Source organism: Salmo salar, chromosome ssa12 (assembly GCF_905237065.1).
Source record: "Salmo salar chromosome ssa12, Ssal_v3.1, whole genome shotgun sequence".
Taxonomy (NCBI): domain Eukaryota; kingdom Metazoa; phylum Chordata; class Actinopteri; order Salmoniformes; family Salmonidae; genus Salmo; species Salmo salar.
In genome coordinates, this window is record NC_059453.1 from 79,763,951 (window position 1) to 79,789,168 (window position 25,218).

The following is a 25,218-nucleotide window of genomic DNA, read 5'->3' on the forward strand; positions in this document are numbered from 1 at the left end:
ATCAATAAGCTATGGATCCTGGGACTAAACACCTCCCTATGCAACTGCATCCTGGACTTCCTGACGGGCCGCACTCAGGTGGCCTTTCCTTCCAGTTCTCTGCTGCCAAGGACTGGAACGATTTGCAAAGATCACTGAAGCTGGAGACTTAAATCTCCCTCTCTAACTTTAATTAAGCATCAGCTGTCAGAGCAGCTTACCGATCACTGTACCTGTACACAGCCCATCTGTAAATAGCACACCAAACTACCTCATCCCCATATTTTTTATTTTTTTGCACCCCAGTATCTCTACTTGTGTATCACTCCAGTGTTAATGCTAAATTGTAATTATTTCGCCTCTATGGCCTATTTATTGCCGTACCTCCCTAATATTTTTACATTTGCACACACTGTACATAGACTTTTTCTATTGTGTTATTGACTGTATGTTTGTTTGTCCAATGTGTAACTCTGTGTTGTTGTTTTTGTCTCACTGCTTTGCTTTATCTTGGCCAGGTCGCAGTTGTAAATTAGATCTTGTTCTCTCAACTGGCCTACCTGGTTAAATAAGGTGAAATATATATTTTTTAACTGCCTGGTATGGCAACTGCTTGGACTCCGACTGCAAGGCACTACAGAGGGTAGTGCGTACGGCCCTATACATCACTGGGGCCAAACTTCCTGCCATCCAGGACCCCTATACCAGGCGGTGTCAGAGGAAGGCCCTTGTCAAAGACTACAGTCACCCTAGTCATAGACTGTTCTCTCTGCTACCGCACGGCAAGCGGTACCGGAGTGCCATGTCTAGTTCCAAGAGGCTTCTTAACAACTTCTACCCCCAAGCCATAAGACTCCTGAACATATAATCATGGCTACCCAGACTATTTGCATTGCCCCCCCTCTTTTACGCTGCTGCCACTCTCTGTTATTATCTGTGCATAGTCACTTTAATAACTCTACCTACGTGTACATACTACCTCAATTATCTCGACTAACAGGTGCCCGCGCACGTTGACTCTGTACCGGTACCCTCCTGTATATAGTCTCTCTATTGTTATTTTACTGCTGCTCTTTAACTACTTGTTACTTGTATTTCTTATTCTTATTTGTATTTTTTAAACTGTATTGTTAGTTAGGGGCTTGTAAGTAATCATTTCACTCTAAGGTCTACACCTGTTGTATTCGGCGCAAGTGACTAACACAATTTGATTTGATATGAAATGAACAATTTATTTAAGTGTCATATTGTTTTTACCTCTGCATGGTTGTTGCTACAGTTATTTAAATGTTGTATTTAGCTACCTCCTTCATCCCTATTAAGGGCTCTATTTAATCCACATCGCAGTTCAGCTTGACAGCATGATGTACATTTAAAGGTAATGTTTCTGCTTTAGTGGAGACCAGTGGAGGCTGGTGGGAGGAGCTATAGGAGGATAGGCTCATTGAAATGGTTGGAATGGAATTAACGGAACGGTACCAGACACATGGAAACCACGTTTGACTCCGTTCCATTTATTCCATTCCAGCCATTATTACACAGAGCCCAGATCACAGAGCCTGTAATCTATAAATCTCAAATTAATTTAAAATTGAAGTCACCTGTCCTTCAACAGTCCGATGGTGCGCTCCACAACCGACCTTTTTCAGCCGTGCGTGAAATTGTAGCGCATTTCTTCTGCTGCTCTGGAATCGGCAAAGGGAGTGAGAAGCCACGTTTTCAGTGGATAGCCCTGGTCACCTAATAGGGTAAAACCGTTGTGTTGCATTATTTTGTCGAGAAGCCACCCGCCTTCACTCTCACCAGCTTCTAGACGCAGGGCTACTCTGCTGTGGCGCAGAATGAATGAGTCATGCGTACGCCCTGGCCACTTTGAGCATACATTGAGTAGTTGCATACGGACGTCGCAGATGGTCTGAACGTTCAATGAACGGAAATTCATCCTGTTAACATATACATGTTCATCTACAGACTGTGCACGTAAGGCAATATGCGTGCAGTCAACTGCACCTATGACCCCTGGGAAATTAAATGAGCAGACTAACTTGCCTTTGACGCGCGCCTGTTCGTCGAATGTAAATGGGAAACAAATGTATCTCGTGGACAATACGTGTAGAATCGCCTCGATCACTTGTGGCAGGATGCGGCTGAGATATACCCAACCTGTCACTAATTTCGCTCTGGAATGTCCCAATTGCGAGGAATCCCAGAGTGGACAGTAGGCTACTTGGACAGATACGGTTATGGCATGATTGCAGCGTCTTCCTTTCCAGACTAGGGGCTAAATCGACGCACAAATCTAACAACATTTCCTGGGAGACGATAGCGATCATCATGCGCAAAAAAAGGCATTCACGTCTCTGAAAACTCTCTCCCTTCTAAAAGCACGGGTTTCAATATCTTCCAATAACGCAAGAACAGCCATGGTTACTTTTTTTTCTAATTTGACACTCTATTTACAGAACATGCACCCTGTTTTTAATTCAAAATACCTTGCGTCTGGCAATTAATTCCTCACACCTTTAATTGATCATTCCTAACAAATTGTTCATAAAGCTAATGCAAAGTTCACAACAGGCTTGGACACATATGCTTCCCAAACTGCAATAACCCTACATAACCAGCTGGAAAATCGCTTACGTCAAGTCTAGACTTTGCGTAGAGATAAGATCATGTCCACGTCAAGTAAGGTTTTATAAATAACTTATTATACGTGGTTTTCTGCGTAAGTCATACTTAAGATCAAAAAATTGTAAATCCGTTTTATAAATGGGGCCTCAGCTCTACAGATTGAATAGAGCCCTAAATCTGAAGTTCATTCAAACCCGCCATAGCAATGTTTACACCGTGTCTTTATTTACAATATTCATCCCGTGCCCACACACTTCTAATTCTGAAAAGGGAAAGCATACCTGTGATGGGGGACACCCTGGTAGTAGTTGCATGTTTTTATACAGTACCCAAGACCACTCTGAGTTAATTTGACCATTGGAAATCAGGCTACTGCGTAAATACTGCAATACGGGTTTGATTGAATAGAGCAGTAAGTGTGCATATTCAGGTAGCCACAGCAGGGGGTCAGACTACTGTCGGGCTGATCCGAGAGAGGCACACAGCGAACTGATAGTGGGAACAGCCTCAGTATTCATCTTACACTGTTCATCTCATCTCCCCCCTCATCTATTGGGTCCCATATGGCTCAGTTGATAGAGCATGGCACTTGCAACACCACGGTTGTGGGTTCAATTGACATGGGGGACTAGTACAACAATGTATACACTCACTACTGTAAGGTGCTCTGGATAAGACCCTCTGCTAAATTACTACAATGTAAATGTATTTCCTCCGAGGGTTCTGTCTTAGATAATAATAGAGTCAAGCTGCCAGTCAAGCCACTGATGCCCTCGTCTGCCACAAATGGCTACTAGCTCATCATACTCTCTCTGAGGAATCTTGGAACATTTAATCCCAAAAGGTCTGAGTGATACTTCAAATATAATATGGACACATCAGAATAAAAGTAGACCATTCCATTTTTATAAATATAGAGCTTTAATTTATTAGTCAGCAACAACAATGGAAAGGGAAGAAAAAGTAATTTACACAAGTCATTACAATAATGTCAGCTCTTGTCTGTGCATTTAATCTTTTTTCAAAAAGTCTTAACCAAGCAAAACAAAACAAAAACACTCCAAAACTAAAGACACATCTTAAAAATACTTTTTTTTTGTTGCTGTAACATCCTGTTTTCAACTGGAGGAGAGTAACAGGGGCTGTCTGGTTTTATTCTGGGAATGAATAGTATTCTATAGTGAAGTGTGGAAGGGCGAGCATGTCAATATCTGTAGGTACATTATACATAGTAGTTCTCATCCATTTTGTTTTTCTCTGTGGCACTGAGGCTGTCCCTCAGACCTTGGCTGACGTTGACCATACTGTACAGTGGAAGAACAGAAAAACTACAACAGTTTTTTGTTTGTTTTATAATTACAGTACAAATACATACTCATGCACACAATGAAAAGCCAGCTTCCCAAATATTTTGGTTAGTAAGTGTCACAACATTGTTCAATGCTCTGTTCTGTAAGGACGTGTTTATTTTTGTACATGTAAAGCCAAACTCACCAATAAATGAAAATAGATGGCTCCAACTCAGAAACAAAATGGCTGCTTAGTAAAAGGGATCTGGGCATCGCACCATCTCAAGCTGAATTGTGCTTTTGTTTTTGTCAACCAAAATAAAATGTATTTGGCCAAAGTGTGCTAGGTTTGGCCCTGGCCAATGTTTTGAATATCTAATACCTTCCATAAGGTTCAAGTCAATCTTTTAAAGATAATAGAATAATGCCCTTTGTTCCAAAACCTTGACCCTTTCTTTACTGTCCCTCACACTCAATCCCACTGGATGTTTAGATAAACCAAAGAAAGCCTTAGAATGTTTATTTGATAAGTATCTATGGTGTTTGTTTCTTTTGATGACTTTTACTTGACCATTTTCACAACGTAGTTTACCACAATTGAGCGGCTCAAAGGTAAGATTTGAATCCTTTTTTCATCCTTTTGTTAAAATATCTATTCGATTGGCCTGGCCATTCAATAACAATCTTAGTGTCAACCTTCCCCCTCACACAAATATGAATTACTTTGGAAACATTTGATATATTGATAGCTTCCCTGATTCTGGCCATGTAGAGCTGTTTTCATGCATACTGTAGGATACATAGCAACACAGCATTTAGAACAACTGGTTTGCCTGAGACAAAGGCATATACTGTACAGTGAGGAATAACCAATGAAGCCAGAAATAAAAACCATCAACCTATTTGGGGAGCCAATAAAATAGCAAGGGTATTCAACATACTCATTTAGACACCAGGTTCACAGGGATAGCTATCCAATGAGTGGAGGAATTTGTGCATCCTCTGCCATTGAACTTGCCCCCGAATCCCCCCTTCACTAAAACATGTGTAAACATTGGACAATAAATTGTGCCTTCCTGTATTATACTTATGCTAAAATGTTTATTCTATTCTACTGAGACATTTACTTTATGTTCGTATTCTTATCTTTAATATTTCCTTAATGGTGTTGCACTGTCGAGAAGGAACCTGCAAGTAAGCATTTTGTTGGATGGTGTATACCATGTGTATCCCGTACATAAAACTTGAAACTTAAAGTGAGGAGTCTTTGTCCTTATGCAGTGATGGTGAGGTTACTCTATGTTCAAACAATTCCTGGTGAGCCCTTAATATGAGTATTGCATTTCTGTCAAAGCAAACAACAAGCAAGATAGATATATCTCCATCTACCCCAACCCTCAGTTCATTTCTCTGTTTACAATGACACCTTTCAGTTCACAATGAACAGCCTTTACATGCCAGTTTACACATTCCAAACAGAGCTTTCAATGTCGAAAGATGGAAAGATGAAGAATTTTGTAATGACAGTAACAACAATAATACAATTAATAACAATAATAACAATAACATTTGCCCAAAAGGTACCTATACACAAAGAGCATTTTTCTATAAGTACAAAGAAATCCACAGAATGATTCTATATACAACCTACAATAAATACTGTGTATCATATACTGTATTGTTCAAAGGGATGTGGGGTGTGTTTGTATGCCTCTTGTTTTTTACCACTTCTGTGTATTTTATTTGTGGTTTTTGATTTTCTTTCACCTAGTCACTCTCTTAAGTTGAGTCTTTCCCAGTTTCCGTAGAGTGCCGTTGAGGTTTGGGAGAGTTAAGGGACCCCTCATGTCTCCACCTCCTCCTCTCCCTCGCTGTGATGTCGGCGGTTGCGTGGTTTCTTCTGCTCCTTAAGTTCTTTCGTGTCTTTGCCCTTGATGGCTCCCATCACTGGGTCTCCCAGCTGCCAGTAGTCCTCACAGTACTGGTTGATCAGGCCCATCTCTGGCTGGCTCAGGATGGTCAGCAGGTCCTTGTACTGACCCGCGCTGGGCGGAGACGGCCCCAGCCCCCCTCCCTCCACCAGGAGGTTGTTGACGGCTCGGCCGGACAGGACCACTAGCTGCAGCTTGACCAGCGTGTGTTTGAAGTTCTTCTCTGTGGCCGTGCACTGGTACACCCCGGAGTCTGAGGGCTGGAGAGAACGCAGCAGCAGACCCTGCTCTGTCTTCAGTACCCGCCCGTCAGAGCGCATCTGAGAGAGTGAGAGAGTGAGAGAGAGAGAATCTGAAGTCAAATGTCTACTGTTTGCTTCTCTCCCCAACCAAGGAGGGCCTACAGCAGCATCTTCTGCACAGATTCTGTCAGACCTGGGCCCTGACAGTAAATCTCAGAAAGACAAAAATAATAGTGTTCCAAAAAAAGTTCTACTTGCCAGGACCACAAATACAAATTCCATCTAGACACCGTTGCCCTAGAGCACACAAAAAAACTGTACATACCTCGGCCTAAACATCAGTGCCACAGGTAACTTCCACAAAGCTGTGAATGATCTGAGAGACAAGGCAAGAAGGGCCTTCTATGCCATCAAAAGGAACATCAAATTCCACATACCAATTAGGATCTGGCAAAAAATACTTGAATCAATTATGGAACCCATTGCCCTTTATGGTTGTGAGGTCTGGGGTCCACTTACCAACCAATAATTCAGAAAATGGGACAAACACCAAATTGAGACTGCATGCAGAAGTCTTCAAAAATACTCTCAGTGAACAACGTAAAACACCAAATAATGCATGCAAAGCGGAAATAGGCTGATACCCGCTAATAATCAAAATCCAGAAAAGAGATGTTAAATTCTATAACCACCTTAAAGGAAGTGATTCCCAAACCTTCCATAACAAAGCCATCACCTACAGAGAAATTAACCTGGAGAAGAGCCCCCTAAGCAAGCTGGTCCTGGGGCTCTATTCACAAACACAAACAGACCCCACAGAGCCCCAGGACAGCAACACAATTAGACCAAACCAAATCATGAGAAAACAAAAATATAATTACTTGACACATTGGAAAGTATTTACAAAAAAACTGAGCAAACTAGAATTCAATTTGGCCCTAAACAGAGAGTACACAGTGGCAGAATACCTGACCACCGTGACTGACACAAAATTAAGGAAATCTTTGACTATGTACAGACTCAGTGAGCAGAGCCTTGCTATTGAGAAAGGCCGCCAAAGGCAGACCTGGCTCTCAAGAGAAGACAGTCTATGTGCATACTACTCACAAAATGAGGTGGAAACTAAGCTGCACTTCCTAACCTCCTGCCAAATGTATGACCATATTAGAGACACATATTTCCCTCAGATTACTCAGACTCACAAAGAATTTGAAAACATATCCAATTTTGATAAACTCCCATATCTATTGGGTGAAATACCTCAGTGTGCAATCACAGCAGCAAGATTTGTGACCTGTTGCCACAAGAAAAGGTCAACCAGTGAAGTACAAACACCATTGTAAATATATTTTATATTTATGTATTTTTATTTGCACAACTATTTGCACATCATTACAACACTGTATATATAATAATATGACATTTGAAATATCTTTATTCTTTTGGAACCTTTGTAAGTGTAATGTTTACTGTGAATTTTTTATTGTTTATTTCACTTTTGTTTATTATCTATTTCACACAGAGAGAGAGAGAGATAGAGAGAGAGATAGAAAGTGTGTGAGAGAGGGAGAGAGAGTTATGAAGAAATAAGGCATGATGTAAAGTCAGGGTAGAAACATCAGGGGAGAGGCCAAGCTGACAGCTAATTTCCTGCTCTTGTTGGCAGCACAGCATCATCAGCAACCACCAACTACACCACTATATCAGTGTTATGACTACCTATCAGGGGTATCATCGGATGGGGCCACAGTGTCTTCTGATCCCTCCTGTCTCAGCCTCCAGTATTTATGCTGCAGTAGTTTATGTGTCGTGGGGCTAGGGTCAGTCTGTTACATCTGGAGTATTTATCTTGTCTTATCCGGTGTCCTGTGTGAATTTAAATATGCTCTCTCTAATTCTCTCTTTCTCTCTTTCTTTCTTTCTCTCGGAGGACCTGAGCCCTAGGACCATGCCTCAGGACTACCTGGCATGATGACTCCTTGCTGTCCCCAGTCCACCTGGCCGTGCTGCTGCTCCAGTTTCAACTGTTCTGCCTGCGGCTATGGAACCCTGACCTGTTCACCGGACGTGCTTGTTGCACCCTCGACAACTACTATGATTATTATTATTTGACCATGCTGGTCATTTATGAACATTTTAACATCTTGACCATGTTCTGTTATAATATCCACCCGGCACAGCCAGAAGAGGACTGGCCACCCCTCATAGCCTGGTTCCTCTCTAGGTTTCTTCCTAGGTTTTTGGCCTTTCTAGCGAGTTTTTCCTAGGGAGTTTTTCCTAGCCACCGTGCTTCTTTCACATGCATTGCTTGCTGTTTGGGGTTTTAGGCTGGGTTTCTGTAAAGCACTTTGAGATATCAGCTGATGTACGAAGGGCTATATAAATACATTTGATTTGATTTGATTTGATACATTCTTTGACTAACACAATCAACATTGACCTGCAGTTCAATAAGTGTTCTAGTGATGTTTTCCATTGTCTCTTGATGTTTACCCTGATACATATTCAAGAGTGTTATTAGCCGCTGACAGCTTTTCTACCCAGAATCAGACGTGCTGAGCAACAGCCCTGCCAACTGAGCCATGCCAATGGGGATAGGCAAAATCCAACAGAAAAGCCAATAAAACAGAAGTTACACCATAAAACTTTAACAAAAGCCTCAGGGTGAGAAACCATGAGCTGCTCTTATGTTGTTTTATGTATGGGCCCATCCTTTGGGTACTGGGAAAGTTTGGGCTTTACCACATCAGGTTGAAAACCAACCACCTGGTTGTCATGTCTGGATGGATGTTGTCTCTTTATCACAGTAATACATCAATAGACTGACAACAGTAATACATAAATAGACTGACAACAGTAATACATAAATAGACGGACAACAGTAATACATCAATAGACTGGCAACAGTAATACATCAATAGACGGACAACAGTAATACAGCAATAGACTGACAACAGTAATACAGCAATAGACTGGCAACAGTTATACATAAATAGACGGACAACAGTAATACAGCAATAGACTGACAACAGTAATACATCAATAGACTGGCAACAGTTATACATAGACAGACAACAGTAATACATAAATAGACTGACAACAGTAATACATAAATAGACGGACAACAGTAATACAGCAATAGACTGACAACAGTAATACATCAATAGACTGACAACAGTTATACATAGACAGACAACAGTAATACATCAATAGACTGACAACAGTAATACATAAATAGACGGACAACAGTAATACATCAATAGACTGACAACAGTAATACATCAATAGACTGACAAAAGTTATACATCAATAGACTGACAACAGTAATACATCAATAGACTGACAACAGTAATACATCAATAGACTGACAACAGTAATACATCAATAGACTGACAACAGTAATACATCAATAGACTGACAACAGTAATACATCAATAGACTGACAACAGTAATACATCAATAGATTTCAGCTATCAGATGAAACATACAGCAGCCTGACAAAGACTCTTCACCATCATTATGTAACAGAATGAGAAATGCTGTCGACAGCGAGGAACATCACGTCCTTCTAGAGAGATTTACTCCTAAACCTATAAACTCCCTGTCAGAGAGGTGATGTATGGTTCAAGTTACCTTAGTTCATGGTATCCCTTAATATATCTGAGTATAAAGTTCAATTGGGCAGAGAGTACACCTGTAGATCTCAACAGTGTTTTGGGAAGAATACTAGTTTGAGTGATATTGTGTGCGTCATAGATGGCTGCTTACCTCTTTACGGCGGTCACTGTTGTCCCTTTGCAGGTGCCACTTGATGGCGGCGTGAGGAGAACGGGCCTGGCACTCCAGGAAGGTGCTGCTGCCCTCCACCCCATACTGCACCATCTCCAGGGTGTTCTTATTAGCTGAGATAGAAAGACACCATGGCAACCATAGATTCAGTATCAAGTCCCACAAAGACCAAAAATCCAAAAGAGCAATGTTTTATTTATATGTATTTGAAGAAAATGCTGGCATGTGGAGCCTCCCGAGATGCGCAGCGGTCTAAGGTATTCTATAGACCCAGGTTCGATCCCAGGCTGTGTCACAAACGGCCGTGACCGGGAGTCCCATAGGGCGGTGCACAATTGGCCCAGCATCATCCAGGTTAGGGCAGGGTTTGGCCGGGGGGGCTTTACTTTGCTCATAGCGCTCTAGCGACTCCTTGCGCCTGGCCGGGCGCCTGCAGGCTGACTTAGGTCGTCAGTTGAACGGTGTTTCCTCCGACACATTGGTGCAGCAGGCTTCCGGGTTAAGTGGACAGCTGTTAAGAAGCTTTTGGCGGGTCATGTTTCAGAGGATGCATGACTCGACCTTCACCTCTACCGAGCCCGTTGTGGAGTTGCAGCGATGAGACAAAATCTTAATTGGGTCGCAATTGGATATCACAAAATTGGGGAGAATTTTATACTATATGCTGGCACGTGATGGCATAAATTAAGTCAGTCCTCTCAAAATGAATGAGATGAATTCACCGCTACTGAAAATCTCTAACCCATCCACCCACTGGTACTGGCAAATACTGATCTTACCATTGGAGTTGAAGCCCCTGCACTGCCGGATGGGGTTCCCGTACTTGACGTCCTGCCTCCGGCTGCGTCTAAAGGGGTCAGACCAGTATTCCCGAATAAGAGAAGAGAATAAATTACCAAGCAAATGCAAAGCCATTCAACATTCCACAGAGCCAGTCAACAATCCATACAGCCATAAAACGTTGCATATATTCATTCAACAACCTATAGAGCCAGTTAACAACATATAGAGTCAGTCAACAATCTATAGAGCCAGTCAACAATGTATAGAGTCAGTCAACAATCTATAGAGCCATTCAACAATCTATAGAGTCAGTCAACAATCTATAGAGTCAGTCAACAATCTATAGAGCCAGTCAACAACCTATAGAGCCAGTCAACAACCTATAGAGCCAGTCAACAATGTATAGAGCCAGTCAACAATCTATAGAGTCAGTCAACAATGTATAGAGCCAGTCAACAATCTATAGAGCCAGTCAACAACCTATAGAGCCAGTCAACAATCTATAGAGCCAGTCAACAATCTATAAAGCCAGTCACCAATGTATAGAGCCAGTCAACAATCTATAGAGCCAGTCAACAATCTATAGAGCCAATCAACAATCTATAGTCAGTCAACAATGTATAGAGCCAGTCAACAACCTATAGAGCCAGTCAACAATCTATAGAGCCAGTCAACAATCTATAGAGCCAGTCAACAATCTATAGAGCCAGTCACCAATGTATAGAGCAGTCAACAACCTATAGAGCCAGTCAACAATGTATAGAGCCAGTCAACAATCTATAGAGCCAGTCAACAATGTATAGAGCCAGTCAACAATCTATAGAGCCAGTCAACAACCTATAGAGCCAGTCAACAACCTATAGAGCCAGTCAACAATCTATAGAGCCAGTCAACAATCTATAGAGCCAGTCAACAATGTATAGAGCCAGTCAACAATCTATAGAGCCAGTCAACAATCTATGTAGCCAGTCAACAACCTATATAGCCATTCAACAATCTATAGAGCTATTCAACAACCTATAGAGCCAGTAAACAATCTTTAGAGCCAGTCAACAACCTATAGAGCCAGTCAACAATCTATAGAGCCAGTCAACAATCTATAGAGTCAGTAAACAATCTATAGAGCCAGTCAACAATCTATAGAGTCAGTCAACAATCTATAGAGCCAGTCAACAATCTATAGAGCCAGTCAACAATCTATAGAGTCAGTCAACAGTCAATGGAGCCAGTCAACAATCTATGGAGCCAATCAACAATCAATGGAGCCAGTCAACAGTCAATGGAGCCAGTCAACAATCTATGGAGCCAATCAACAATCAATGGAGCCAGTCAACAATCTACAGAGCCAGTCAACAATCTACAGAACCAGTCAACAATCTACAGAGCCAGTCAACAATCTACAGAACCAGTCAACAATCTATAGAGCCAGTCAAAAATCTATAGAGCTAATCAACAATCTATAGAGCCAGCCAATAATGTATAGAGCCAGTCAACAACCTATAGAGCCAGTCAACAACCTATAGAGCCAGTCAACAACCTATAGAGCGGTCAACAATCTATAGAGCCAGTCAATAATGTATAGAGCCAGTCAACAACCTATAGAGCCAGTCAACAATCTATAGAGCGGTCAACAATCTATAGAGCCAGTCAATAATGTATAGAGCCAGTCAACAACCTATAGAGCCAGTCAACAATCTATAGAGTCAGTCAACAACCTATAGAGCCAGTAAACAACCTATAGAGCCAGTCAAAAATCTATAGAGCTAATCAACAATCTATAGAGCCAGTCAATAATGTATAGAGCCAGTCAACAACCTATAGAGCCAGTCAACAACCTATAGAGCCAGTCAACAACCTATAGAGCCAGTAAACAACCTATCGAGCCAGTCAACAATCTATAGAGCCAGTCACCAATGTATAGAGCCAGTCAACAACCTATAGAGCCAGTCAACAACCTATAGAGCTATTCAACAACCTATAGAGCGGTCAACAACCTATAGAGCGGTCAACAATCTATAGAGCCAGTCAACAATGTATAGAGCCAGTCAACAACCTATAGAGCGGTCAACAACCTATAGAGCGGTCAACAATCTATAGAGCCAGTCAATAATGTATAGAGCCAGTCAACAACCTATAGAGCGGTCAACAACCTATAGAGCGGTCAACAATCTATAGAGCCAGTCAACAACCTATAGAGCCAGTCAATAATGTATAGAGCCAGTTAACAATGTATAGAGCCAGTCAACAATGTACAGAGCCAGTCAACAATGTATAGAGCCAGTCAACAATGTACAGAGCCAGTCAACAATGTATAGAGACAGTCAACAATCCATAGATCCATTCTGAGCAGCTCATGCTGATGCTCACCTCTTTTGCGAGGCGGAGTAGCGGGAGCAGGACTTTCCGTCCCAGGCGCAGTAGGGGTCCCGGGCCAGGCAGCAGTCAGCACATGCTTCCCCGTACACGTCACAGCGGTGGAGGGCCAGGTGGGTAACACCAAGCTCAGAAGACACATAGAGCTGTTGCTGTTAGAGGAGGAAGCCAGGGAGGATGTTAGATCACAGCTGGATAAAGTATGGGAATATCCAGCTAATATCACAGAGACAGAGTATCAGTGAACAGAGGATGCAGAGTGGCTTCTATGATGGCTCTCCATTTTTTCAGTGCAGAGGTTTACAGGGGATAAGAATCCATCAAAGCCATAACAATGTAACATGATAATATAATTTGCTTATTGGAAGAGTTGTGAGCACATTGGGAGAGCTCACCCTTTCTGTATAACTAAGATTTCCATTGTTCTAAGGCAATCTTCAGTTTTTACGATCAGCTGTTGTAAAATTGCAACCCTTTCTAAGAATGATGTCATGTCATGTATCCATGGCCAACTATTTTAATCACAGTGAAAGACAAAACTAAAGTTGAATGTATTTTCCATATTTGTCTTTTCATTGTCTAAACCAGACTGCAGGCCTTCTATAAATTATGAAGGGACACATTAGTTCCACAGCTGTATACATGTAGTTCATGGCATTCCTAAATCATTTCCCTTCATTTAATTCAGCTCCTTGGCTCTTTATCCCAGGAAAGATATATAGGTCTATTAGGTAAGGTTTTATACAGACATGCTTACCCTTTTGGACGAGATCTTCATTGTTATAATCGGAGTAGGAACCTGGAATGGGAAGACAATGCATTGATCAGTCTTATAAAGTTATTGAAAATATACATGGGTATAAGCAGAGAGAGAGAGAGAGAGGGAGAGAGCGAGAGAGAGAGAGAGAGAGGGAGACAGAGAGAGAGAGAGAGAGGAGAGAGAAAAAGACAGAGAGAGAGCGAGACATAGAGAGAGTCATAGAAAGAGAGAGCGAGAGAAAGAGAAAGACAGAGGGAGAAAGAGAGCGACAGGGAGAGACAGAGAGAAAGACATAGAGAGACAGAGAGAGACAGAGAAAGACAGAGAGTGACATAGAGAGGCAAAGAGAGAGACACGAGAAAGAAAGAGAGAGACATAGAGAGAGAGAGAGAGACACAGAGACATAAAGAGAGACATGAGAGCGACAGGGAGAGAGAGACAGAGAGACAGAGAGAGACAGAGAGAGAAAATGAGAGATAGACACAGAGACATAAAGAGAGACAGAGCGACAGAGAGAGACAGAGAGAGAAAATGAGAGAGAGAGAGGATAGAAAAATAAGAAAGACGGTTAGTGCTCACCTTGAACACCTCTACCTCCTCCAGGACCAGTTCTTCAGTCTGCAGGTCGTCTCTGGGCAACACAATCACCTTCTGAACCGTTCCCCTGTCTGTGGCCCAAGGAAACACCTGAGACTTGAAACTACTACATACCTGTTGTAACCTAACCTTGTCCCCAGACTATTGCGCATAAACGCCTGGTACATCAATGATTCAATTTTGGTCTTAGTGGGAGTGATCTTACTGAGTATTTGTCGTCATTTAATTTTAGCGAACCACACGACTACGAGGCGTGACTCAGTGCTTGTGTTGCGCTAGCGTGATTGGTTAGTAGACTAAGCCGATTAAGCCAATGCGCCGGGAGTTTCGCCCAGTCTTTCTGTATTGGCTAAAGAAGGCCAAGTTTGACGCATTGATCCATCAGACTCTTCGCGCATTTGATCGGAAGTGTCTGGGAAGGAGATTAGTTGTAACCCGACACTACCCTGCCTTGCTGCCAGTTAATCAAACTGCCCTCGCTACATTCCTCTGCTAATGTAAAGGTTAATTCTCACTCCTCATTCCATCAGGCCTTAGCACTACACTACAGTACTCTTCACCACTTTCAGACAGATCTCTCTGTGTTCACCTTTTGTCCTACACATTACACTGACTCTGGGCATAGTGGAGCACGGTGTGCTCATATAAAAAGCCATTAGTCTCCCAGAGACGCAGAGCAGAACAAAGACACACACAAAGGGGATAATGTGCTGCATGTATGGGCTGCATGCACTAGGGGAGTGATGTCACTTCAGCTTTTAAAAAGTTCAAAGAAAGGAGACAAACAGAAAAATCCCTACCGCTGCACGGTACCGGTGGTGAGATTAGTGTGATGGATTTCCTTACTGCAACCCCCCTCCTCCTTTCCCTCTCCTCTCACCCCCCCCGCCCTAGAGAACCCAAAAGCTTTTACTTAAAGTGAATGATGAGAAGAATGACCCTATTTATTGGTGAAACATCCATTTTGACAAAAAGGCGTTCAAAAGCTTTGCTCCTGGGGTTAAATGATAGGGAGAAAGACAGCAGGTCCATCTGGCGAGACTGCCTTGGGATTATTTACACATTTTTCCTTTGTTTTACTTTCAGAAGGAAATCTGTTTGACATCTTTGGACCTTGTACAAAGAGTGATGTAGGCCTGCTATATTTCACATGAATATAGACTAGTGAGGACTCACCAGTTCCCAGGAACAGCACTTCATAGTTCCCGTCTGCCGCGGCCACCTGGTCCACAGTGATGGTGGTGAACTCGTACTCCACGTTGGTCCGGACCACCAGGGGGCGCTTGTGTATTGGGTACACAGCGTTGTACATATTGGGGTGGTTCCGCATGAAGTTGATCACCTCGTCTGGGTAGTCTTTGGTGGACTTCATGTTGGGGGTGAACGTTCCACCGGGACACTGTTGTTGAAAATGAAACTAGCATTAAAACATTTGCCTCCCACCACAGAAACATTAACAACCACTTAAATTACTACTAGGGAGATTACAGCATCAAAATGAGAGATTTCAGGACTCTTATAGCAGGAGGACTGTGGATGGGTATGAAGGCTGATGTTTGTGTCCTGCTTGAAAGACAAACGATTTCTATTTGATGTCTAAGTATCTTTTATGCCAGCTTGGTTTGGTATTAACACTCAGGGTCATGGGAGGGTGAGGCTCACCGTGCCAGGCCGAGGGTAGGGGATCTTCCCAGTGTAGGCCACCCACTGGTAGTTGGGCCCCTCCTTGTGGGCAAAGGGTCCATTGAAGACCTGGCGGATGTCAGCCATGGAATAGACACAAACTGCTGAGCCCTTGAACACTGAGCTGTATGGAGAGGGATGAGATAGACAGCTCAGTGGGAAAAGAACTGAAATAAACCAAAAATGAACATAATATGACAATGAAAGTATATTTCAATAATTATTCTTAATATTTTCTAATAAAAGTATCTGAACATAAGTTTGGCCACTCACCCTGAGACAGAGAAGACTCCGTATATAACAGGATTCTTGGTATCCTGCGTCGGCTGTATGTAAACATCTCCTAAAAGACAGATACACAGAGACAATCAAGTCAGTGCAAAGAGGACAGACTAAAGAAATGTCACGTTCCACAGCACACTCCTCATCACCACTAATATTTACAGAGCTCCAGTCACTCCATCAAAAGTTATTCTGTGAAACACCCTTTGCCTTTCACACCTTTCACAAAACCTGAACTCCCATCAGAACAGGCAGAACAGCTCTGCTCTTAGGGATCCAAAGGTGTCAAACAGGATGCGCCAATGTACACGTCTCTCCTCTCCTCGTTCAAACTGCAGGTCAGAGGCATGTCAAGCTTTGTGTTGCTTAAAGAGGTTGTGTGACTGGACCACAGTCATGCAGTGGCTTGATGGAATTGGAGACTAGCAGTGAGGATGGGGTCAAAGCCAAGATGAAAGGAGAAGATGTGGCTAGCCTCCTCCTCCAGGGTTGTACTACTGAATTCCAGTATCCTGCTGTCGGAAACAGGAGGTGTAAGCCCATGGCACATCTCTATAGAGCAACAGGAAATGAACTGAGAGACATCTCCACAGGAAGGACTAGTAGGCCAAGGTGAAGGATGCAGTACTGTCTGTACATACACAATATAGTAAAACACACAAAGAAAAGACCAAGAGCTTCAGAGACCACACCTTTGGAAAGTAACCATTCTATCCATGAGCGGATTCTAACCCCTAGAGGAAGACGGAATCATACCTCACAAGCCTCTGGGGGTCCCAGCGAGAACTCTACCTAAGATTTGGGCAGTTTGTCTCTCCCTGCTGGCCTGCTCTCTGACTGGCCCACATTCTCCTCTCAGGAGGCCCATCTACCTCACAAAACAGAATTCATGAGTAAGTGGCCAGCCTGCCAGTGTGTAGTAGGGGAATGGCCATTGACCAGAGGATAAAGACACTGCATGTCTACTAGAGGTCGACCGATTAATCGGAATGGCCGATTAATTTGGGCCGATTCCAAGTTTTCATAACAATCGGAAATGGGTATTTTTGGATGCCGATTTGGCCGTTTTTTTATTTTTTATTTAACTAGGCAAGTCAGTTAAGAACACATTCTTATTTTCAATGACGGCCTAGGAACGGTGGGTTAACTGCCTTGTTCAGGGGCAGAACGACAGATTTTTACCTTGTCAGCTCGGGGATTCAATCTTGCAACCTTACCGTTAACTAGTCCAACGCTCTAACCACCTGCTTTACATTGCACCCCACGAGGAGCCTGCCTGTTACGTGAATGCAGTAAGAAGCCAAGGTAAGTTGCTAGCTAGCATTAAACGTATCTTATAAAAAACAATCAATCAATCATAATCACTAGTTAACTACACATGGTTGATGATATTACTAGTTTATCTAGCCTGTCCTGAGTTGCATATAATCGCTTCTGTACATGTTGCTCCAACCTTATACATCAATGCCTTTCTTAAAATCAATACACAAGTATATATTTTTAAACCTGCATATTTAGTTAATATTGCTTGCTAACATGAATTTCTTTTAACTAGGGAAAATGTGTCACTTCTCTTGCAAACAGAGTCAGGGTATATGCAGCAGTTTGGGCCGTCTGGCTCGTTGCGAACTGTGAAGACTATTTCTTCCTAACAAAGACAGCCGACTTCGCCAAACGGGGGATGATTTAACAAAAGCGCATTTGCGAAAAAAAGCACAATCGTTGCACGACTGTACCTAACCATAAACATCAATGCCTTTCTTAAAATCAATACACAGAAGTATATATTTTTAAACCGGCATATTTAGCTAAAAGAAATCCAGGTTAGCAGGCAATATTAACCAGGTGAAATTGTGTAATTTTGCGTTCATTGCACGCAGAGTCAGAGTATATGCAACAGTTTGGGCCGCCTGGCTCGTTGCGAACTAATTTGCCAGAATTTTACGTAATTATGACATAACATTGAAGGTTGTGCAATGTAACAGGAATATTTAGACTTAGGGATGATACCCGTTAGATAAAATACGGAACAGTTCCGTATTTCATTGACAGGAAAAACTTTTTGTTTTCGAGATGATAGTTTGCGGATTCGACCATATTAATGACCTAAGGCTCGTATTTCTGTGTGTTATTATGTTATAATTAAGTCTATGATTTGATAGAGCAGTCTGGCTGAGCGATGGTAGGCAGCAGCAGGCTCGTAAGCATTCATTCAAACAGCACTTTCGTGCGTTTGCCAGCAGCCCTTCGCAATGCATTGCGCTGTTTATGACTTCAAGCCTGTCAACTCCCAAGATTTGGCTGGTGTAACCGATGTGAAATGGCTAGCTAGTTAGCGGGTGCACGCTAATAGCGTTTCAAACGTCACTCGCTCTGAGACTTGGAGTAGTTTTTCCCCTTGCTCTGCATGGGTAACGCTGCTTCGAGGGTGGCTGTTGTCGATGTGTTCCTGGTTCGAGCCCAGGTAGGAGCATGGAGAGGGACGGAAGCTATACTGTTACACTGGCAATACTAAAGTGCCTATAAGAACATCCAATAGTCAAAGGTATATGAAATACAAATCGTATAGAGAGAAATAGTCCTATAATTCTTATAATAACTACAACCTAAAACTTCTTACCTGGGAATATTGAAGACTCAATATACTTAAAAGGAACCACCAGCTTTCATATGTTCTCATGTTCTGAGCAAGGAACTTAAACGTTAGCTTTTTTATATGGCACATATTGCACTTTTACTTTCTTCTCCAACACATTGTTTTTGCATTATTTAAACCAAATTGAACATGTTTCATTATTTATTTGAGGCTAAATTGATTTTATTGATGTATTATATTAAGTTAAAATAAGTGTTCATTCAGTATTGTTGTATTGTCATTATTACAAATAAAAAATAAAAATAAAACCCGGCCGATTAATCGGTATCGGCTTTTTTCGGGTCCTCCAATAATCGGCACCGGTGTTGAAAAATCATAATCGGTTGACCTCTAATGTCTACACATACCACGCTGTCAAGAACCTGTGAGAACTCTACAACTTGAATTGAAAGCAGTATATGGCATTCAATGGACAATGATCTGACGTATAATACATTCTACAAGTCTTATAGTCACAAATTATTCCTTTTGCGTAGACTGGGCACATTTTTATTCACTAGTATTTGCAATGGGACATACTAAAAACAATAGTTGTCCGGTTGACATAGTTCTAATTGTATGTACACAACAGAATGACAGTAGAGGTGAGCAGGCCTGGTGAGTCCAGTTGAATGACAGTAGAGGTGAGCAGGCCTGGTGAGTCCAGTTGAATGACAGTAGAGGTGAGCAGGCCTGGTGAGTCCAGTTGTATGACAGTAGAGGTGAGCAGGCCTGGTGAGTCCAGTTGAATGACAGTAGAGGTGAGCAGGCCTGGTGAGTCCAGTTGAATGACAGTAGAGGTGAGCAGGCCTGGTGAGTCCAGTTGAATGACAGTAGAGGTGAGCAGGCCTGGTGAGTCCAGTTGAATGACAGTAGAGGTGAGCAGGCCTGGTGAGTCCAGTTGAATGACAGTAGAGGTGAGCAGGCCTGGTGAGTCCAGTTGAATGACAGAATGGTGTTGCAGGCCTGGTGAGTCCAGTTGTATGTGTACGCTCTGAGTGTCATTCAAGGCTCTCTCAGGGGAGAATCTGAGGTTATGATTTCATTCCCATAGCAGAGGATAAGGAGAGGGACTGAAACAGAGCATATGGTCCTTATTCCTCCTTAACCACCTTTAATCTCTAGACACACACATGCATACACATACGTATGCACAGACACACATACGCAAGCACACACACACACACACACACACACACACACACACACACACACACACACACACACACACACACACACACACACACACACACACACACACACACACACACACACACACACACACACACACACACCCTCCTCCAGAGCCCACAGCTGCTCAAGGCAGAATAGCGGAACGGTCATGGGTTACTACAGACACAGAGAGAAGGGCTGTCAGGGTTGTCATATAACAGATGAGCCCCACCAAGACACACAGCTGATCCAGTACAGAAAGGGATGAATCAGATAAACTACATGGCAGTCACAAACAGACAGACAACAGGAGCTATCATTAGCTCAATACATGTACAGCAGTCGGTTGCCCCCCAAAATATTATTATCATAAAGGGGAAAAGCTACTTGATTGGAAATATAAATATTCTGACAAGGCAGAGAAGAGTTTGCAACAGGAAAGCTTGTTGAAGGGATTCTCCGGTACATTTGTATACTTTTGAAAGTAGTCCCTGAAAATTGCGTACATCGTCACTACATGGCCAAAAGTATGTGGGCACCTTCTCATCGAACATCTCATTGCAAAATCATGTGCATTAATATGGAGTTGGTCCCCCCTTTGCTGATATAACAGCCTCCAATCTTCTGGGAAGGCTTTCCACTAGATGTTAGAACATTGCTACGGGGACTTGCTTCCATTCAGCATCAAGAGCATTAGTGAGGTCGGGCACTGATATTGGGCGATTAGGCCTATCTTGCAGACGGCGTTCCAATTCATCCCAAAGGTGTTTTCGATGGGGTTGAGGTCAGGGCTCCGTTGCAGGCCGATCTCGACATACCATTTCTGTATGGACCTTACTTTGTTCACAAGGGCATTGTCATGCTGAAACGGGAAAGGGCCTTCCCCAAACTGTTGCCACAAACTTGTAAGCACAGACTCGTCTAGAATGTTATTGTATGCTGTAGCATTAAGATTTCAATTCACTGAGGGGCCTAACCCGAACAATGAAAAACAGCCCCAGACCATTATTTGTCTTCCACCAAACTTTACAGTTGGAACTATGCATGCGGGCAGGTAGCGTTCTCCTGGCATGTGCCAAACCCAGATTCGTGATTCATCACTCCAGAAAACGCGTTTCCACTGCTCCAGAGTCCAATGGCGGCGCGCTTTACACCACTTTAGCCAACGCTTGGCGTTGCGCATGGTGATCTTAGGCTTGTGTGCAGCTGTTGGGCCATAGACATCCATTTCATGAAGCTCCCGACAAACAGTTATTGTGCTGATGTTGCTTCCAAAGGCAGTTTGGAACTCGGTAGTTAGAGTTGTAACTGAGGACAGATGATTTTTACGCACTACGCGCTTCAGCACACGTTCTGTGAGCTTGTGTGGCCTACCACTTCGCAGCTGAGCCATTTTTGTCTAGACCTTTCCACTTCACAATAACAGCACTTACAGTGGAACGGGGCAGCTCTAGCAGGGCAGAAATTTGACAAAAACTGACTTGTTGGAAAGGTGACATCCTATGATGGTGCCACATTGAAAGTCACTGAGCTCTTCAGCCAATATTTGTCTATGGAGATTGCATGGCTGTGTGCTCGATTTTATATACTTGTTAGCAACGGGTGTGGCTGCAATAGCCAAATACACTAATTTGAAGGGATGTCTACATAGTGTACGTACAGATATGTGCACCACGTCATTGCTCTCTTTTCGGTCTGGTGTGGGTGCATGATGTGCCTCTTGCTAGCTGTCACTCATATGGAGAGAGGCTAAAGCTCATTGGCTGAACTCGAATTGCTAGGGGGCTAACCAACGTGGGGGAAAGTGTAGGGAAAATGGCGCAGGTTCTAGAAAAACAGTTGCTTTCAAACTCGGGATTCCGTGGCTAATTGAGGTAAGACAGTAATTCTGCTCATAGGTTATTTATGTATGAACTACACATTGACACACGAAGCCCAAATCAAGAGGTTTAAAAAATAGTTAGTAGTAGCCACATTTCTGGAGCATCTCTTTAATCAGAGCTACGAATGGAACTGAAACTGCCCTTTCCTCTTTTCTAAGGCAATAAAAACTCAGTCTACACATTTTTTGTTTCCTCAGAAAGAATGTATTTCTGCTGGAGCTTTGCCTGATATCGCTCTCTTTCCAACTGTAAAAACCCTCTGAGTCTCTGGCGTCCCTCACTAACAGCAGTCACACATAATACTGCTCCCAAACAACAAGACCTAAAGCTGGGCTGGAAGGCTCATCACCGTTTTCAATAATGACCCCAATGTCCTCTTTACTTTACTACAACACTAATAGAGAGAGGGTTAATGTAAGTTCATCTGTTCTCTTTATCCAGGTACTTTTGCAACCAGTCCCGGCTTGCTGCAAAGTTCTTCTTACATCAAGGTAGGCTAAACCCAAATACTTCGGTGGCATGTACGTTTTAGAGATACTCAGAGTGCATATTATCTAGAAGGTACATAGATCTTGTTGTCTTGTAATACTGGAGTAATCCTACCATCCTTATTCTCCCCTGTCTACACCACAACCTGAGGACAAATTTAGACCAGCCATTATAAACCAGCAGTAAACTGGAACCTTGGCATGGAGCTCACCTATACCCAGTTAACACATGCCCTTTCTGGGGGTACAGTACCTGCCAGGGGTGAGCTGTGCCCACTGGCATCAGGTTTGTCTGAAGTATGGGATGTATGGATGTACTGTAATGACAGCTGAGCTAAGTGTCTCTTGTTCGTTAGGAGACTGCAGCAGCCTGTGCCTTTACACACGTCCACCTTTATTAAAGCAATATCCTGAACCGTGCAGGTGAACCAGCGCCAGCTCTCCACTCTCCCCTAAACCCAGTGTGCACGGCATGTCTATGTCAATAAATAAAGACACAAAGTCATTTATAACCGCAGAGTGAGTACGGTGCTTGCGGTTTGGATATCCTTTCATTTACTTGGGTGAAATGGTTACCATTAACAAAAAAAAGCCTTACCATTGTGCCATAGTGTTCAGGTAAGTCCAAGACTAATGCACACGCGAGCAGAATTACTCAACCATAACCTAAAAGCAGAGGTCAAATAGAAAGTCACAGAAGCTTTTTATTGCTGAGGTTAGGGCTTGAGTAACTGTAGACTCCGTCACAGAACCATCAGAACCCTCATCATTCCAACGCTCTATTTGGAAGCAGTGAGACAGAGAGAGAGAAAGACATGGTAATGGACCTGACATTCCTGCCTGGCTACCTGATCTGTCTGCCACGAGGCAGCAAGCCCCTCATATCCAGTAAATTACAGGAGGGGAGAGCACCTCTTAATGCACAGCCAGGAAAAAGAAGCCTTTTGTTTGAGACATCTTGAAGGAAAATAATAAGTACACTACCGGAGTGTGTGCAATTCCCATTACAGCATGCCATATGGGCCACAGGAGGATCGAGTGTAATGGAAGAGGCTGCCATATGGGACAGGGACTGGGCTGTGTGCAGTGCCGTCAGGCCCTGGGCAGGTGGTGGTATGCAGAGATAAAACTGGTCTGAGATCAGGCTGGGTGGATAGTGCAAGCAGGATTATAAAGGACAGGCAACACCAACTAGTTCCTCTAGCTGGTCTGGAGTCAGTTCCATCATAATTTGTGGTCTCTATTTGACACAGTATTAATACCAATGGGAAACCTCAAGACATGCCACAGGCTGTCTGGTTCCTCGCGCCTCACGTTAATGTGGATAACGGGTGACACCATAGCAAGGGAAGGGAGGAGAACTCACGGAGCTCGTCGAAGTGTGTCTCGATCCCGTCGGCCCCCGGCACTGAACAGATGAGCCGAGCCTTCAGGAAAGTGCTCCACTTGTTGACCAGACAGCAGTGTCCACCGTCATCATTCTGCAGGGAGAAGAAGAGGGAGAGGGAAAGGGAGCGAGACGGGGAGGGGGAGGGGGAGAGAGACGGATAAGAGGAGGGAGAGGGAAAGAGGGAGAGAGGGAGAAGCAGCGGGAGAGAGAGGGAGAAGCAGAGGGATAGAAAGAGGGGGAGAGGACGAGAAGCGGAGGGAGAGGGGGAGAGAGGGAGAAGCGGAGGGAGCGGGATAGAGAGAGGGAGAATCAGCGGGAGAGAGGGGGGAGGGGAGAGAGGGAGAAGCGGAGATAGAGGAAGAGGGGGAGAGAGAGGGAGGGAGAAGCGGAGGGAGAGAGAGAGGGAGAAGCGGAGTGAGAGAGAGAGGGGGAGAGAGAGGGAGAAGCAGCGGGAGAGAGAGGGGGAAAGAGAGGAAGAAGTGGAGAGAGAGGGATAAGGGGAGAGAGAGGGAGAAGAGGAGGGAGAGAGAGGGAGAAGCAGAGGGAGAGGGAGAAGCGAAGGGAGATAATGAGGGAGAAGTGAAGGGAGAGGGAGAAGTGGAGGGAGAGAGAGAGGGAGAAGTGGAGGGAGAGAGAGAGAGGGAGGGAGAAGGGGAGAGAGTGGGAGAAGCGGAGGGAGAGAGAGGGGGAGAGAGAGGGACAAAACATGGTCTTCGTCACACACACACTCACATCCTTCCACCAAAAATAAACACAGGTGGAGTCTCCCACACACATTGTACATATTTAAAAAAGCAGCCCGGTTTGGAAAGCGAGCTGGCGAATCGTTGACAACTGGTTAGTTGTGAGGAGATGAGATGGTAAACACTGTCTCCTTTTATTTAGAGCCAAATTGTAGCCCAGTAAGGGAGAGCCAAACCCAGTAGATGTGATTTAGAGGCTTTCTCCTCCTTAACCAACACATTCTCCTTAAAGCACATTCCACTTTTATGGGGAAACTACACTGCCAGGTCATATATAAATAAATATTGCTCTAACAAATTGTTTTCACCACATATATCATTGTAATGCCCACATGATGGTTGTAGGCCTGTACATACTGCACACAACAGTCTACACATATTTATGTGTAATAAGTCCCAAACTGGGATTTGAAATTGTATTCATATATTTTGTGTTAAATTTTTTGAGCAATTACGCTGTACATTTGTTCATATATTTGGGTACTAGGAGTGTGTAGAGACAATAAATCGAACAGCATTAAGAGTATCCAGATATGTATAGAAGTGAAAAAGAGGGGACCAGTGAAT

General features: G+C 43.3%; 1 protein-coding gene across 4 annotated transcripts in view; it reads right to left on the reverse strand.

The window, feature by feature from the left end:
• Nucleotides 1–3,507: 3,507 nt before the first annotated feature.
• The window catches only part of LOC106565754 (semaphorin-3F), a 91,858-nt gene continuing 70,147 nt past the window's right edge, over nt 3,508–25,218 (reverse strand). For 2 of the 4 annotated variants that reach the window (XM_014133237.2, XM_014133235.2), the window contains 10 exons: nt 23,885–23,999; nt 16,331–16,400; nt 16,037–16,181; nt 15,551–15,773; nt 14,357–14,445; nt 13,775–13,816; nt 13,012–13,169; nt 10,641–10,708; nt 9,841–9,974; nt 3,508–6,150 (listed from right to left, as the gene is read on the reverse strand). In XM_014133237.2, the coding sequence (XP_013988712.1) occupies nt 5,743–6,150; nt 9,841–9,974; nt 10,641–10,708; nt 13,012–13,169; nt 13,775–13,816; nt 14,357–14,445; nt 15,551–15,773; nt 16,037–16,181; nt 16,331–16,400; nt 23,885–23,999 (1,452 nt within the window). In that variant the 3' untranslated portion in view covers nt 3,508–5,742. Of the gene's footprint in view, nt 6,151–9,840; nt 9,975–10,640; nt 10,724–13,011; nt 13,170–13,774; nt 13,817–14,356; nt 14,446–15,550; nt 15,774–16,036; nt 16,182–16,330; nt 16,401–23,884; nt 24,000–25,218 lie in introns of all 4 variants that reach the window. The other 2 variants (XM_014133236.2, XM_014133233.2) reach the window with 1 other exon arrangement.